General features: G+C 43.3%; 3 protein-coding genes across 3 annotated transcripts; 1 reads left to right on the forward strand and 2 right to left on the reverse strand.

Moving 5' to 3' along the window:
* The first annotated feature begins 877 nt into the window (after nt 1-877).
* LOC112217016 (tetraspanin-9) lies at nt 878-5,541 on the forward strand. The gene is made up of 9 exons (XM_042300351.1): nt 878-1,104; nt 1,680-1,728; nt 2,896-2,975; nt 3,132-3,323; nt 3,422-3,496; nt 3,611-3,712; nt 3,823-3,954; nt 4,768-4,851; nt 4,992-5,541. Exons 3-9 carry the CDS (start codon nt 2,913-2,915, stop codon nt 5,061-5,063), a joined length of 720 nt encoding a protein of 239 aa, XP_042156285.1. The 5' UTR covers nt 878-1,104; nt 1,680-1,728; nt 2,896-2,912; the 3' UTR covers nt 5,064-5,541.
* On the reverse strand, nt 5,243-11,047 carry LOC112217018 (probable imidazolonepropionase). The gene is made up of 3 exons (XM_042300352.1): nt 8,763-11,047; nt 8,440-8,600; nt 5,243-7,882 (listed from the first exon to the last, which is right to left on the reverse strand). Exons 1-3 carry the CDS (start codon nt 9,030-9,032, stop codon nt 7,867-7,869), a joined length of 447 nt encoding a protein of 148 aa, XP_042156286.1. The 5' UTR covers nt 9,033-11,047; the 3' UTR covers nt 5,243-7,866.
* Nucleotides 11,048-11,184: 137 nt separating this feature from the next.
* LOC112217017 (small nuclear ribonucleoprotein F) lies at nt 11,185-13,021 on the reverse strand. The gene is made up of 4 exons (XM_024377233.1): nt 12,889-13,021; nt 12,460-12,585; nt 11,981-12,045; nt 11,185-11,482 (listed from the first exon to the last, which is right to left on the reverse strand). The coding sequence occupies exons 1-4, from the start codon at nt 12,889-12,891 to the stop codon at nt 11,416-11,418; spliced, it is 261 nt and encodes an 86-aa protein (XP_024233001.1). The 5' UTR covers nt 12,892-13,021; the 3' UTR covers nt 11,185-11,415.
* Nucleotides 13,022-16,699: the final 3,678 nt, after the last annotated feature.

The raw sequence follows: 16,699 nt of genomic DNA on the forward strand, positions 1-16,699 counted from the left end.
AAGATAGAAGAGAGAGAAATTGAGAGAGAAAGAAAGAAGAGTAAGGAAGATAGAAGAGAGAGAAGGGGAGAGAGAAAGAAGAGTAAGGAAGATAGAAGAGAGAGAAGGGGAGAGAGAAAGAAGAGTAAGGAAGATAGAAGAGAGAGAGGGAGAAGAGAGGAAGAAGAAGAGAAGAAGAAGAGAGTAAGGAAGAGAAAGAAGAGTAAGGAAGAGAGAGAGAAATTGAGAGAGAAAGAAAGAAGAGTAAGGAAGATAGAAGAGAGAGAAGAGAGAGAAAGAAGAGTAAGGAAGATAGAAGAGAGAGAAGGGGGAGAGAGAAGGAAGGAAGGAAGGAAGGGAAAGAGAGGAAGGGAGGGTTGGCACTGAGTTCCACTCCTCTTCATGTCTCATGGGCTCTGTTTATTCCTGAGAACTCCATCGTGGCTCCAGCCACTCCAGTTTTCTCTGCAAATGTACTTGTTTCCATGATTCTGACTGAAACTGGAAAGTGGTTTGGCTCTCCACCCTAGACCCTACAACACAGGGGAACACATCCCTGCTTAATGCTATGGATATTATAGGGCTGCAAATGAAAAGAACTGTCACTGTTTTGTATATTTTGTATTGTCATTTGGAGTTTATCTGTACAGTCATGTCTAAAGTATTTATAATTATTAATGTTGGTATGATTCATCTTTATTAAATTCTCACTTGGCTTTGGGGACTTGTTTGTATTTGTGTGCAGTTATGTTCTGTTAGGCTACACATTATTATTAGTTAATGTACCATGAAAGAAAAATGGCAACACATAGTCACACACACAAATAAATCCATTATCTCCCAGGACGTCCCATACTCTCGTTGCAGTTCCATTCGGTAACATAATTCCTCCCCACCACAGTCACGCCTCCAGACCAGTTTCCGCCCTTCTGAGAGAAAATACTCCGCCTGCGATTCATCGACGACAGCAGGAAAGTTTAAATATAGCCTACAAAAAGAATACAATCGGATTTATTAACTTTTGCATTATCGCGAATTCTACGCTGGAAAACCGGATAGAGGTCGGTCGCAGTAGTCAGAAGATGGTTGAAATGAGGATGAGCTGATCTCGAGCTGGCAGTTACGGTACGGAATCATCTCTTTGGTCTGGATACTTCGGCCATGGTGTTTAGGACAAGTCTAAAATCATCCCAGTAGTCTGGGTATCAATCCAGTCTGTGTAATGTTCTAAAATTTTGATGGGAATATATGCTTGTAAAGATTTACGCACGACCAAAGTTATATGTTTACAACGTTAACTAATTAAATCAGAAGTGTGGCCAAAACCATTGGACCTGGCTGCTAAACAATGTTGACATTTTCTTTTAACAGAAGTTACATCATAACACTATCAGATTCAAACAGTAACATAACACATCCTAGAGCGAGCAACAATGCTTCTTTCTCGATCCTCACCAAATGTCACTTCCTGTGGTGGCGATGTAGAAAAAAGATGAAGAGGGAGTGCAATCTGATGTATTATTCTGTATTTGGCCTAAAAGTGATGGTAGATGTCTCTCTCTCTCTGTGTGTGTGTGTGTCAGAGCCCACCACACTGTTATTGGCTCGGTAAATAATTTTCAGAAGAACATAACTACGTTTCTACTACATAGAACAACAGTAGGCCTACATGAAATAGTTGTGTGTGCTTTGTCTTACAGGTCCCTCCGCTGAAGGCTCGACGGAACCATCGAATTCCTTATCTAAGTGGTAAAATTATTACGAGAACAGTTTACATGTTCAAATAGTATCAATTGTCATGCCTCAACACGACCCCAAGAGGGCATCCCTTTCCCATGAAATAAGGGACTAAATCAAAACATTGTTCGGTGTGTTCTTTAGTTTTTCAAATGCATTTTCTGTTATTTCTGCGGGGCTACCTGGAGGTTTTGGCATTGTGCTCGTATATACGACGTTCCCAAACACTTCTATATCAGGAGTGAACTGGATAGCCTACATAATTATGAAAACGTTGCTTTAGTCCATAGGACTCCAGTCACGTTCAATCTTCAGCAAACTCTGCTCTCGTGGTTCCGCTGAGGAATTACAGCGGAGTATATTTTCACTGGTACATGTAAAGCAGATGGATAGGAGCTACTCATCTTTATGAATATTCACCTGGGGAAATGTAGCCCGTAGTCTGTTGTAATCTCTCAAAAGATCAACCAATTTTTTTGGGAGCAAAAAACTCTTGACATTTTAATAGATGGGTTAGCTGGACATGTCACGAAAACAATGTGCATGATTCTATGGGGGGCAGAAGTCAGCGTCTTGTGGTTCTGGATGACCAGATTGCTCGCCAGAATGAGAAGTGCCATGTGGGGAATCGTAAGTGGCTCATTTTCTTGATACCATGTCTTGTTTTGACAGATTTCATGTCAATGCTATGGCCCAAATTCGCACGCTAACCAACAACTTTAACGATGTATTTGATAGACAATTGCTCATTGTGCACATGTATTTCTGTTTTTAATAAACATTGAATTCGAAATACAGTTTACATGTTGTCAGCAATGTAAAGCCAAACCCGTGTGTTTTGCCATATAGTTGTGTAAGCGTTGATTTTGTTGCTAAACAACCAACCCTTCTAAACCTGCGAGTTTTGATTGGTTTACTTTGTTAACGCTGCACTGGTGGTTTCTTGAGGAATTACAATAGTTTCGCAAGTGAGGTGAGTGCAGTATTACTATTTACTAGTGCCTATGGAAATACACTCCGTTGTAACGACTAAAAGGAAACAAGTTTGAACAATGTTTGAAGTCCTCGAGATATTCATTCACATATGAATTGTAATCGATTGCTGCTCATTTGCAAGGGAGAAACGTACAAATTCTTCACAAAAGTTTTGCATAATAAACACTGCCGTTTTATTTGCAGATTGTCACAGCTTCACCATGGCTCGCGGCTGCCTCTGCTGTGTCAAATACATGTTGTTCCTCTTCAACCTGCTCTTCTGGGTGGGTGAACAAACTCACTATACACAATGATTTTCAAACGAATTGATCTTCTGATTCTGCATTATTTTATTATTAAATCATAGTATACTAAAGTTATAATAATGATTAGAGTAATGACAATAATCATGTATTTATATTTTATTCTGCCTCTTTCAGTTGGGGGGCTGTGGTTTGTTGGGTGTGGGGGTGTGGTTGTCTGTGTCTCAGGGCAGCTTTGCCACCCTATCACCATCCTTCCCCTCCATCTCTGCTGCGAACCTCATCATCACCCTGGGTGCTGTCATCATGGTTACAGGCTTCCTGGGTTGCCTGGGTGCCATCAAGGAGAACAAGTGTCTGCTGCTGAGTGTGAGTGAACTACACGACCCACGATGCACCACACTACATTGCTTGGCACATTGGTAACCTCACCTGCCCCTCTCTCTTCTCTCACTTGTTCCCTGTAGTTCTTCATCACGTTGTTGGTTATTCTGTTGGCGGAGCTGATCCTTCTCATCCTGTTCTTCGTATACACAGACAATGTAAGACTCCCATAGAAGCCTCCTGTCAATTCAACCCCAGGTTATCCTTCCTCCTATGGTTCCTGTACCCATAGTGCCTCTGCCTACATTTCTCATGATCCACTGTGTGTGCAGGTGAGTGATAACGCCAGACAGGACCTGCAAGAGGGACTTGCTCTGTACAGCACCAACAACAACGCTGGCCTCCGCAACGCCTGGAACACCATACAGACAGAGGTACGGTACCTAACTACTAATGATCTACCATGCAACGCCACACTAATAGCATAGCATTCCACAAGGGAGAGGTGCAATATATAACCCTGTCTCCTCTCTCTCCCTGTCAGTGGCATTGTTGTGGGGTGAATGGGTACACAGACTGGCACACTGCCCTGCAGGAGAAGGTGGTTCCTGACCACTGCTGTCAGGATATCTACCAGGACTGTGGGCGCAATGCCACCAACCAGTTCTGGACACGGGTCAGTTTGTGTTTGTTTAAAAATGTCTGATCTTCTCCCTCCCACCAGGGAGTGTGTGTCTGATCTTCTCCCTCCCACCAGGGAGTGTGTGTCTGATCTTCTCCCTCCCACCAGGGAGTGTGTGTCTGATCTTCTCCCTCCCACCAGGGAGTGTGTGTCTGATCTTCTCCCTCCCACCAGGGAGTGTGTGTCTGATCTTCTCCCTCCCATCAGGGAGTGTGTGTCTGATCTTCTCCCTCCCATCAGGGAGTGTGTGTCTGATCTTCTCCCTCCCACCAGGGAGTGTGTGTCTGATCTTCTCCCTCCCACCAGGGAGTGTGTGTCTGATCTTCTCCCTCCCACCAGGGAGTGTGTGTCTGATCTTCTCCCTCCCACCAGGGAGTGTGTGTCTGATCTTCTCCCTCCCACCAGGGAGTGTGTGTCTGATCTTCTCCCTCCCATCAGGGAGTGTGTGTCTGATCTTCTCCCTCCCACCAGGGAGTGTGTGTCTGATCTTCTCCAACCCACCAGGGAGTGTGTGTCTGATCTTCTCCCTCCCATCAGGGAGTGTGTGTCTGATCTTCTCCCTCCCACCAGGGAGTGTGTGTCTGATCTTCTCCCTCCCATCAGGGAGTGTGTGTCTGATCTTCTCCCTCCCATCAGGGAGTGTGTGTGTGATCTTCTCCCTCCCATCAGGGAGTGTGTGTGTGATCTTCTCCCTCCCACCAGGGAGTGTGTGTCTGATCTTCTTCCTCCCATCAAGGAGTGTGTGTGTATTCCTGTGTAGGAGTGTCCTTTTTCACTTCTCAAGATTGTATGTTCCTCTCTTGTCAGGGTTGCTATGAGAAGGTGGAGGAGTGGCTGGATGACAATAAACACCTGCTGGGAACCATCGCCATGTGTGTTCTGGTCATACAGGTAAGGTGTGTGTGTGTGTGTGTGTGTGTGTGTGTGTGTGTGTGTGTGTGTGTGTGTGTGTGTGTGTGTGTGTGTGTGTGTGTGTGTGTGTGTGTGTGTAATGTTGTTGCAGTGTGATTGATGTGACTTCCTGTCTGCAGCTCCTGGGTATGGCCTTCTCCATGACTTTGTACCAGCAGATCCACCGATCCGGGAAGAAGTACGAAGCTTAGAACACACACACAGAGTTTGAGGCCCATTACTTTTATACAAAATTATACTCTAAAAAGGCACAAACTTGCACACACACATGCCACAAAACTACTTTTATTTTAGTGTTTATATTTACACACCCATGTATCATTTTGTGCACAAAGGCCATTTTAATGTTTTTTGAGGATCATCTTTATCATTATAATGTTCTTGGCCGGGATTGAATCGCAGTCTAATTGAATCCCAGCCCTAGTTCAGTTATGGTGGGACTAAGGGTGGGTGAGGAAGGGAGGTTGGATTGTGTGTATGTGGGTGTAGGGACATCCCTCGGTCATCCAGAATAGAATTAATGGCTTGAACACAAAAAAGAGTAGAGGGACAGAGGTTTGGTTTCATGCCTTAGAAATCCTTAAACGGATTAGTTATATTGTATGGATGCATTATTGTAAAACCAGTTACTGAGATGTGTTCAATAAAAGTTAAGCTTATTCTGTCAAAGTGCTGGCCATCTTTCCTTCAGTTCAAATTCCAATTCTGTTTACTAAAGCATCATCTAGAAACTGTTTTACAGGGGTGAACTATCGTCATCTAGAAACTGTTACAGGGGTGAACTATCGCCATCTAGAAACTGTTACAGGGGTGAACTATCGCCATCTAGAAACTGTTACAGGGGTGAACTATCGCCATCTAGAAACTGTTACAGGGGTGAACTATCGCCATCTAGAAACTGTTACAGGGGTGAACTATCGTCATCTAGAAACTGTTACAGGGGTGAACTATCGTCATCTAGAAACTGTTACAGGGGTGCACTATCGTCATCTAGAAACTGTTACAGGGGTGCACTATCGTCATCTAGAAACTGTTACAGGGGTGAACTATCGTCATCTAGAAACTGTTACAGGGGTGAACTATCGTCATCTAGAAACTGTTACAGGGGTGAACTATCGTCATCTAGAAACTGTTACAGGGGTGAACTATCGTCATCTAGAAACTGTTACAGGGGTGAACTATCGTCATCTAGAAACTGTTACAGGGGTGAACTATCGTCATCTAGAAACTGTTACAGGGGTGAACTATCGTCATCTAGAAACTGTTACAGGGGTGAACTATCGTCATCTAGAAACTGTTACAGGGGTGAACTATCGTCATCTAGAAACTGTTACAGGGGTGAACTATCGTCATCTAGATACTGTTACAGGGGTGAACTATCGTCATCTAGATACTGTTACAGGGGTGAACTATCGTCATCTAGATACTGTTACATGGGTGAACTATCGTCATCTAGAAACTGTTACAGGGGTGAACTATCGTCATCTAGAAACTGTTACAGGGGTGAACTATCGTCATCTAGAAACTGTTACAGGAGTTCCCCAGTAGAAACAATGCCACCTCATTCTGCAGAATATTACAGAAGTCTGCCTCATGATTCTGAGGTTGTATGTTCAAGAGAGAACGTGCAGGATTTTGTGGCTCAATGGTTAGAACCCCTGTCTCATAACCTTGAGTTTGTGGGTTTAAACGTCAACTTTACACTTGTGTAGATTTCTGCAACTATTAATGTCAAATATACAAAGAGGAGCAAGAAAAGTGTGAAGGAGTCTGCCCCCCCCCACCTTGCACCACTGTGGTTGAGTTCAAACCTTAACTCTTACACTTCAAGTTTAGCAACTCAATATCAAAGACTTATGCCATGACATTGTTGAATACTTGTTTCTGATTGGCTTGAAGGGCATTCTAGATTGGCATTATTTCCATATAAGGCACGGTAGAGCTCAATCGCTGTAGTTCAATACATGTTTGAGCTGCAAAAATAAATAACAATTAATTGAAACCACTGCCATTTTTTAAATTAAAATTCATAACAGCAAGCTAGAACTGATGGTTTGGTAAGCTAAACTAGCAAGTCTGTTTCTTTGGTTACCAAGGCAACTACTGTCGCTATCTAGTAAACTTGTAAGCAACTTCAGTGGATGTTGAAGCAGCAAATGTGTCAAATGATAGCCCTGGTTTAATAAAAGGGATAATCAACTAGTGGCTCTGCGTTATCTGGAAAATAATGCAAATCTGTAGGAGGTCAGTTCCACTCCGCGAGCTTGTCCTACCTAGAGGTTATGGGTCCAAACCTCATCTCTTGTGCTTTTATGTACGTTTCAAACAATTCCCCATGCCAAACATATAGAGGGGAGGGTGAAGAAGTCGGTGGCTCTGGTGTAAGGATCTTATCCCATAAGCACAGGGTTGTAGGTTCAAACCCTGTTGCTGGCTCATGGTTGCCCATTGGGACTGTGAGTCAAGGGGAGTGGTTGCCACACAAAGATGGTTGGTGCAACACTACTGGATCATACTGAGCACAGTCCCCTTGCAACATTACTGGATCATACTGAGCACAGTCCCCTTGCAACACTACTGGATCATACTGAGCACAGTCCCCTTGCAACACTACTGGATCATACTGAGCACAGTCCCCTTGCAACACTACTGGATCATACTGAGTACAGTCCCCTTGCAACACTACTGGATCATACTGAGCACAGTCCCCTTGCAACACTACTGGATCATACTGAGCACAGTCCCCTTGCAACACTACTGGATCATACTGAGTACAGTCCCCTTGCAACACTACTGGATCATACTGAGTACAGTCCCCTTGCAACACTACTGGTATGCCTGATCAGTTGAGCTGGCAGATAGTACCATGTTCTACAGGCTGAGCTTCTTCACTAATGATTCACTCACCTGTGTTCGTTTTACTAACTCTTCTACAACCTCAGAGAGAGAGACACAGGAAGGGGTGTAGAGCTGAAGAATGAGAGGAACCAAGGGTCAGAAGGTCTCCAACCTAAAACAGGGCAAAAAAATGACAGCTCAAGAATGGAGACTTGTTTATGATAAGAAAAACATTTAATCGTGTTCTTTATAACAAACACTTACTGGATATGAACCCTACCCAACTCCACAGTCATTTGGAGATTGAACCATTGGAGAAACAACGCCCATACTCAAATGTTACCACATAACCCACTGACCAAGACATAGAATATCTGGTTGATATTAACTGTCTATTTACAAATCCTTGTCTGTGAGCCATGTCCACAAGGCTACGGGGCTAAGGGCCGTGTGAGACTATGTCTGGGGGAGGAACAATTATCCAAAACCAATTTTGGAGTTGGAAGTCCATGGTTTTGTCGTTGTTGTAGACGTTGCCCCTGATGACAACGTAGTGGATCAGTTTCTGGTGTCCTAACTGGTAGATGAGATGCTCCCAACCACCGGACAACACCGGTTGTGTTAGATGCTAGATGAATCAACGGTCAACTGGAACATACACTGTGGTGTCTGACCAGTAAATGAAGCCAGCTCTTACAATATAGTAGCATTTATTGACAGCAACTTTACCGTGGTGCGTTGACGACCAGCAGGTCGCCATGTTTGTTGACCTCCAGGGAGCCGTGCACGTGAGAGCGGCCCAGGGCGTAGGCTGCGTTGATGGTGAGGGCAGCCAAAGACTCGGGCATGGACATCCTCATGTTGACACACGCCAGGTGCATCACCACCGGCTGGGATAGACAGAGAGGGATAAAGAGATGATGACAGAGGGATCACTATATAGAGGAATAGGCTTTTTACCTTCTTCACCCACTAACTCATTGAACTTACCCCCACAGCCCCCTCCATCTTTCCCCCTAACTTTCCTCCCCCCCCCGTCCTCTGGTACCCACCATAGAGCAACAGTAGGCATTAGGGTTGAAGTCACTCCTCAGGGCAACAATGACCCCAGCCTCCAGCATGTCTCGGGCCCGCGGCTGGGGTAACCGCAGGATGCAAGCGGTGGTTGGGAGCAGGACGGCTGTGGTCTTAGCTGTCGCCATGGCAGCAATGCCATCATCTGTCACATCCTCCAGGTGACTGATAGCCAAGGCACCGAGCTCTACCCCACCAAAGAGAAAAAACACACACACAATGCAGGAATGGTTAAGTGAGATGGACATGTTGGGTTCTGAGAATAGGAAATATACTTATTCATGTCACTGAGGGAGTGCTGAGGTTTAGAGGGTCTACACCAGAAGTTAAGGGTTATAGGAGGAAGGTAAATAGTCGGTGCAACTAAGCTTGGAATGTGTTGAGTGCAGGGAAGCGATTACATGTGGCAGGCATTGATAAGGGGAGAGAGCCATGGATCAGTGATAAGTGGGGTTGAGGTCAGGTCACCTTAAGAGAGAAATAAAAGTTTATGGCCCGTATCACTAGTGTCCTGCCTAGCAGTAAAGAACGATGTTTGTACAGGGTGGAGGCAAGAGCAGCCCGGGTGTGTTTCACTGTGAAGTGGATCTCTCCTCCGGTGCACATCCATGTAAGTGGCACCAGCCAACTGTCGCCACACACAGCATTACCTAGGCTGCATTGACAGGCAGCCCAATTCTGATCTTTTTTCACTACTTGGTCTTTTAAAAAACAGATCTTGTGTGAAATAATCTGATTCGATTGGTCAAGACCAATTTGTGGGAAAAATATCAGAATTGGGCTGCTTGTGTAAATGCCATATAAACCTTTACTTTTACTCTAAAAGGTGAGTCGCATTACAAGCTGTTGAGGCAGAGGGGACAGGACCCATGGAAGTCATATTACAAGCTGTTGAAGCAGAGGGGACAGGACCCATGGAAGTCATATTACAAGCTGTTGAGGCAGAGGGGACAGGACCCATGGAAGTCATATTACAAGCTGTTGAGGCAGAGGGGACAGGACCCATGGAAGTCATATTACAAGCTGTTGAGGCAGAGGGGACAGGACCCATGGAAGTCATATTACAAGCTGTTGAGGCAGAGGGGACAGGACCCATGGAAGTCATATTACAAGCTGTTGAGGCAGAGGGGACAGGACCCATGGAAGTCATATTTATCTTCACAGCAAATTCATGAACCCTGTCTCCAGCCCATACGGGGTGGGTGTGTGCATCAACCAATCCTGAAACGTAATAATACACAGAGCACGGCTGCATTTCTACAAAACCTAATTCTCTACATGATAGAACACCAAACCAATGATTCAAATATTTGTCTCAATAGAACAGGGGAGCATTCGGCAGGACCAAACATTTTGCAACATTAAAATATGCCAGGTAGGCCAAACATGGCTCTCTGACACACAGGAGGCTGCAGAGGGGAGAACAGGCTCATAACCATGTGTTTGATACCATTCCACTGATTCCGCACCAGCCATTACCACGAGCCCGTCCTCCCCAATTAATGTGCCACCCACCTCCTATGCTCTGACATGTAGAATAAGGAATAACATCAGCCCTATTCATGGCATTTCTATCTGCACCGTTCGACAAATAAACATGGCCAAGGTTGCATGTTTACATGGCCCTTGCTATCCGGGATCCTTGGGACGTCCCACACCATTGAAATGTACATTTAAAATGGTACGGGTTAAGTTTAGCATTGGGAAAGGGCTATGGTTAAGGATCCCAGATAGCACAAACCATGTTTACACCTTCGTGCACGCCTTGATCTACCTCCCCGATTGTCCAGGGTGGTGTATTGCACTGATACTTGCCAGTTGCATCAATTACTTCATCAAACGAGCACCCTGCATATTGGATATCAATGGTGCTCGCAAGTCCATTATCCTTTATCAGGCCGTCGCTGCACGAACAGAACACAGCTCTTTTAATCAATAGTTTGCGGTGGAATAACATTTGGTTTAGCCAAAATGTAGTTTTGCTTTCACAGCACGTTAGGGCAATCTGTAGTCAACTCGTTCTAACCAAATTGTAACAAACATTAACTAGTAGCCACATCCCTTCCTTCGTCAGGAACTTCTCACCGTTGTTGCAACTTAAAACCACCCGTTTCGCATTCTTTACCAAAAGTTTGTTAGACATTTTGAAATAGTCGAAATTAAGCTTAAAAATGTGAATTACTTTTGTAAGTCACCTCTGTCACTTTCTAGTGGTTTGGGGAAAAGTTCATATGTGGACAACAGGTGTTCAAAGTGCAAGTTTGGGAGGGGCTTTGGAAATTAGGAATATGGTACATTGATTGACAAGTTCTGTTCAATGTGTAGTGTTTGTTAATAAGGTTGAGACACCACATCAATCACCTCCCTCACAAACCTGTAATAATACCACCAGACAGCAGGTTTAGGAATGGGTACAATAACCATCATTTTCTACATTTATTCTACAGTGATAATACATATTGGATCATAAACAGTAAAAATAAAAAATAAAATAAAAAATGCTCTTGAAAGTTTCACACATGTAAAACTAGCTTTCTTACCAAGAGTCCATTTTCCACACAGTGAAAATGAAAAAACAAAGATTCATACAACACTCATCCAGATCTTCAGTTGCAAGTCTCATCCTCGCCATCATTCTTTCATTTCTCCGTCCTCCTCTTCTTCCTCCACTCCTCTAATATATAAAACATTATTGCACCTGTGGGTAGAGAATACGCACTTTAGATCATAGAGAATTACACTGAAAACAGCCACTATCAAACATCTGCATCAGTCACACCAGAAGTATGCTGGATACAGAAGTCCAGGGAGAATACATTTCTACTGGTATTCATTAAAGGGTTGACTTGCAGTTCAACAAATATTTCAGAATATAGATTTACATTCTATTGCAGAAAACATCTGATTTCAACAAATACTTCCTTTCTTGAACTGGGTATTATTTGTACTACAAACCAAACAAGCCAAAGTGGGACTTTGAGGGACCCACCTGAACTTGTCCAATATGAAACTTGTTTTTGCTGAAAAACACTTTCTGTTGAAACAGTCTACACTAATGAATACACCCCAGATCACTGCTCTAAGAAAAGTAGGTATTTCATGAATGGAGTCGTTGCCGATCATGATCACCTCAGGAGTGAAGGACAAGGGGCAGAAGGCAACATTGTAGAGAATCCAGAAGAGGGCTCTTATTTACCTAACAAGTACTTCTCCAAGGTGACCAGCCAACGCTCCGTCTACATACTCTTCTGTGTTCGCCAACTGTCGAAACCAATGACAAAAACATGACAAATTTACATTGGCATTAACCTGCACCAGCCACACACACACACTGTCCAGGTTAGTGCACAATACAAGTCTTGTACCTGCGGCATACGTGTACAAAATTAATAACTTATGGGAGACTTATTTTGATATGAGATAAGCAGATAGGAAGTGAGTCTACAACAGACCCACGTTTGGAAAGTCTGTTAAATAACACAATGCTTTGTCTCAAATTCCCAGTCATAATGACCGTCCTGTCCACCGGCACAGTAAGCTGAAATGGAACTGTTTTTAACTTCTGGCTTCCCACGTACTGTTTTTGTGCAACCAAATTCAATTGAAAGCAACGCTAGCGTATATAAACACACCCACGTTGCTAAAAGCACCCGTGTCCAGGTGTGCTCCCCTCACCTGCATGTTCATGTAGCTGTCCACAGACACTAGGTAGCCCTTGTACTCCATCCCCCACTTCAGCTTCACCATCACCGGCTTGCCTGTCAGGCCATTCAGGAAGGGTTTAGGGTTCAGAGGTAAACTCTACAGACACACAGAAACAGGAAGAAGGTGGGACTAATTGTTATGGTTAATAATTTAATGGAACAAAATAGAACGTTCAGACCCATTTGTAGGGACGAACAGACGTCTATCATCATGCAATGAAACGCATATTAGATTTCAATCTGCAACATGACTTTATTTGCTGCTCATTCACTGTAAATGCAATGAATGAATGGGATAACGTTAGGTTGCTGGACAAAGGCACCCAACTCAACTGCTAATCCGTTTCTCTTTTCAACAGATCCGGGCAATTTTATTATAACCAACCATATCAACACTCACCATTGCTGTACGAAATGTGGTGCTTTTATATCTTAGTACTTTACTATCTTTTCGACACAAAAACGTCCAGACTTGTACGCATTGCCGCCGAAACCAGGAAGCTGGAGCCTTTCAACTTTGACCCAAAACAAAGGTTAATCGATTGAGAAAAAGAGCTCGAATTATTTATGTACCGCCACCTAGTGTATTGAGGGGCAAAAATTAAGAGACATGATTTAAATGTTCATGTTCATTGCTCATTGCGGCAGATATTTTAACGGAAATGTTATAGATAGATAAAAGACAGTAAACTGTTATATTTATCCATGTCCATCTTCAAATGGTTGCATTTTATTCAAAAGACTGCCCATGTGAAGTTAACTGAACACCTATGAGGCAATGGCGCCCTCTAGCGCTTATAGTGGTTATCGTGTTGAGTATTGCACCACGGTCCACTTCCCCAAAATCTTTGGGCCATGATGTGACTTATTTGCTATCAATGGATGTAAGCTACCTAGATAAAGCTTTACTAATTTCTATGTAACGCAGCAAATAAACAAATTGATGTTTTCAAGACAATACCCAGTCTTCCGCCATGCCCCAGGAGGAGTGACCATCAATGGAAACCACTGGTGTCCAAGGTAATTGTGATTGAATTAAAACATTTGAAACAAGATTTTAAATCTGTATTTCATTTCAAATAAAATGTTTCTTTATGAATACATTTAGTCTGGAATTGCATGAAGAACGTATGGCATAGAGGTAGACTGTCATATCTGGGTCTATCTGGCAGCTCTCTTTATGCACTGCCAGTCTGGAGAATGCTCTCATTCATTTTTCTGTCTTGAAGCATTCGACTGTTACTAAACCATTTGGCAAGTTTGAACTTGAGATCATGAATAATACTTCCAACAGCAAGGGATGTCCTTACATCAATGTTAATATGTTTGTGTGAGCATGTTCAGGTGTGTGTGTGTGCGTGCGTGCGTGCGTGCGTGTATGGACAAACATACACCTACGTATGTATCATGGGAAAACTCTTATACTGTTAAAGGATAGAAAATTATTATTATAAATTATCACTAATCATGAGCTGCTGTATGCATGACATAGGATAACACTGACATGTCCCATTGTCTACCATGTAATAGATATGCAGGGAGGAAGACTACTGGCGAAGATGGAAACAGAAGTGCAGGATATAATCCAGGAGAACTAGAGCACTCAGCAAAACAGAGAATGAGAGATATTAGACAGTATGCAGGTCGGCTCTGGTGTGCTCCATAGAGAGGAGCCATGCTGGGCTCATTGAGGTGAAGTGGAAAGCAGCAGAGAAGAGGCGGGTTGAGGGCCTATCAAAGAATTAGAGCAGGAGATCACTGAGCTAAAGGAGGAAGGGGAGGGGGCATTGGGAGTCAGAGCCCCACATCATTCCTGAATACCAATGCAGCTCCATGACTTTACTGTAGTACTGTATAATGCTCATCACCAGCACTGACCACACGAGGGCAGCATGTACACAGAAACGGTTTGTTATTGATTTCGTTCAAATTTCACAATATTTGGAAGCCTACTGCAGAGAGAGAATATGCTACAATCAAACCCCATATCCCCAGCAGTGCTGTCACCAACTACACTATCATATAGTCCTAACGACAAGATGAGAAGTTATATTATTATTGAGATTGGGCAGATAATATTAGGCCTACATAAGATTTATTGCTGTCATTATTAAAGGGATATTTTGGCAATGCCTTTTCCCCTGAGTCAGATGAACTCGTGGATACCATTTCTATGTCTCTGCGTGCAGTTTGAAGGAAGTTAATAACTTGCAGATACCCATAGACTTCCAGTTATTGCACTAACGCAAGTTAGCATTGGCTCGCAAAGCTATCCTCTTACTTTCTTCATAATGGACACAGAGACCTAAAAATGGTATCCACGAGTTTGTCTGACTCTGGGGAACTCTTTGCCAAAATTCCAAAGTATCCCTTTAGGAGTCCTTTGGAAACGGAAACAAGACTTTGGTAGGCTATTAAAAATGAATCTAGGAATTTAAAGGCCAACCCCTGGTATAATCTTCTCTGCATAGGGCAGGGTAGTTCATTAATATATTGGTACTGCGTAATATGGATCAGTTAATAAATCTCAATTGGCTTGCATTCCACTCCAATTAGCTGGGATTTTGTTGGGATAGGCCATCAGTAGCATATTGTCAACATAGCCCATGCAGAAGTGCATTTAGCCAAGTGACCAAACTCTTTTGTTGTTGTATTTTACCCCCTTTTCTCCCCAATTTCGATCATGTCTCATTGCTGCAACTCCCCAACAGGCTTGGGAGGCAAAGGTCCAGTCATCCGTCCTCCGAAACATGACCCGCCAAACCTCGCTTCATAACACACACCCGCTTAACCAGGAAGCCAGTCGCACCAATGTGTCAGAGAAAACACAATTCAACTGATGACCAGAGTCAGCCTGCAGGCGCCCAGCCCGCCACAAGGAGTCGCTAGAGCACGATGATCCAAGTAAAGCCTGCCCGGCCAAACCCTCCCCTAACCCGGGCGACGCTGGGCCAATTGTGCGCCGCCCTATGGGACTCCCGATCACGGCCGGTTGTGATACAGCCTGGGATCGAAGCCAGGTCTGTAGTGACGTCTCTAGCACTGCGATGCAGTGCCTTAGACCATTGTGTCACTCAGGAGGCCCTCAAACTCCACAATTTTAAAGTAAGTGCCCAGTGAAAATCTCCATTTTAAAGTTAATATTAATCTCTTTGACTCGTCCTATGCTCATATTTGTGGCCAAAGCATAAATTGGAGAAAAGACCCTTCAAAACCCCAACCTCAAAATTGTATTTTAAACAGATGTTTAAAAAATGCCAGCTATTTCCTCATATAACATGATGTCATCTCCCTGAGGAGGATGAGCTGGCCTATCCTCTTCTAGAGGAGGATGAGTTGGCCATTCAATGGTCTACTTCCGTTAATATTTATAATGCCCAGTACACACACACCATTCTGTTTTTGGGGTATGCCCACACCATTCCAACACAGAAAAGCTGATTTTTAGCATAATTAATAAAACATCTTGGAAGGAAAACTATTTCACTCATATTGTAAGTTATTATAGGTCATATTTCATAGAAATCTGGAAACACTGGGCAGTTACTTTAGTTTAAAGTGGGTCACTAGCTGGGTTTCCATCCAATTGAGAACATATTTTTTTGTGAATATTCAAAAATATGCATAAATAAAATATGCGCATTTGATGTGTTTTCATCAAATTGACTTGTGCTAAGTCTGTGTGTGGTGACATAGTGCACATACAAATAACTGTTGCGTTTAAATTCACATGTACAGATTAACATTTTTAAAGTTAAATGGGTTTCCATTGTATTTTCAACTCTACTGATGTCACAAAACGTGTTAAATAGCGAATGTGCCCACTCTGGTATAGGCACGTGCGCTCTATCCACCAGCTCGCAGATACAGTTGTGGGTACAGTCTACATGATAAGATCATTATGGCCAAAAGGGAGATTCTTTTAATTTGTCAAACGGCAGCCAAGCATGGATTCATCAAATCACCAGAATAAGATCCTCGATATTTATTGGAAAGGAGCATCAAACTCACCACCTTTGCACTTTCACCACCCTGTGAAGTTCATCCTCATTTATTTCATCTGTAGCCTAATAAACTGTATGTTTTCCCGAGTCGTAGTAGGATGACAACATAAACATGTCATTCCGTGACTCCAAGTTTACTTCGATATGATAGTTATATCAATATTTGGGCATAAACGCGTTTCTACCTTAATTCTCGCATAATACATT

The sequence above is a fragment of the Oncorhynchus tshawytscha genome, linkage group LG17, assembly GCF_018296145.1.
Source record: "Oncorhynchus tshawytscha isolate Ot180627B linkage group LG17, Otsh_v2.0, whole genome shotgun sequence".
Lineage (NCBI taxonomy): Eukaryota > Metazoa > Chordata > Actinopteri > Salmoniformes > Salmonidae > Oncorhynchus > Oncorhynchus tshawytscha.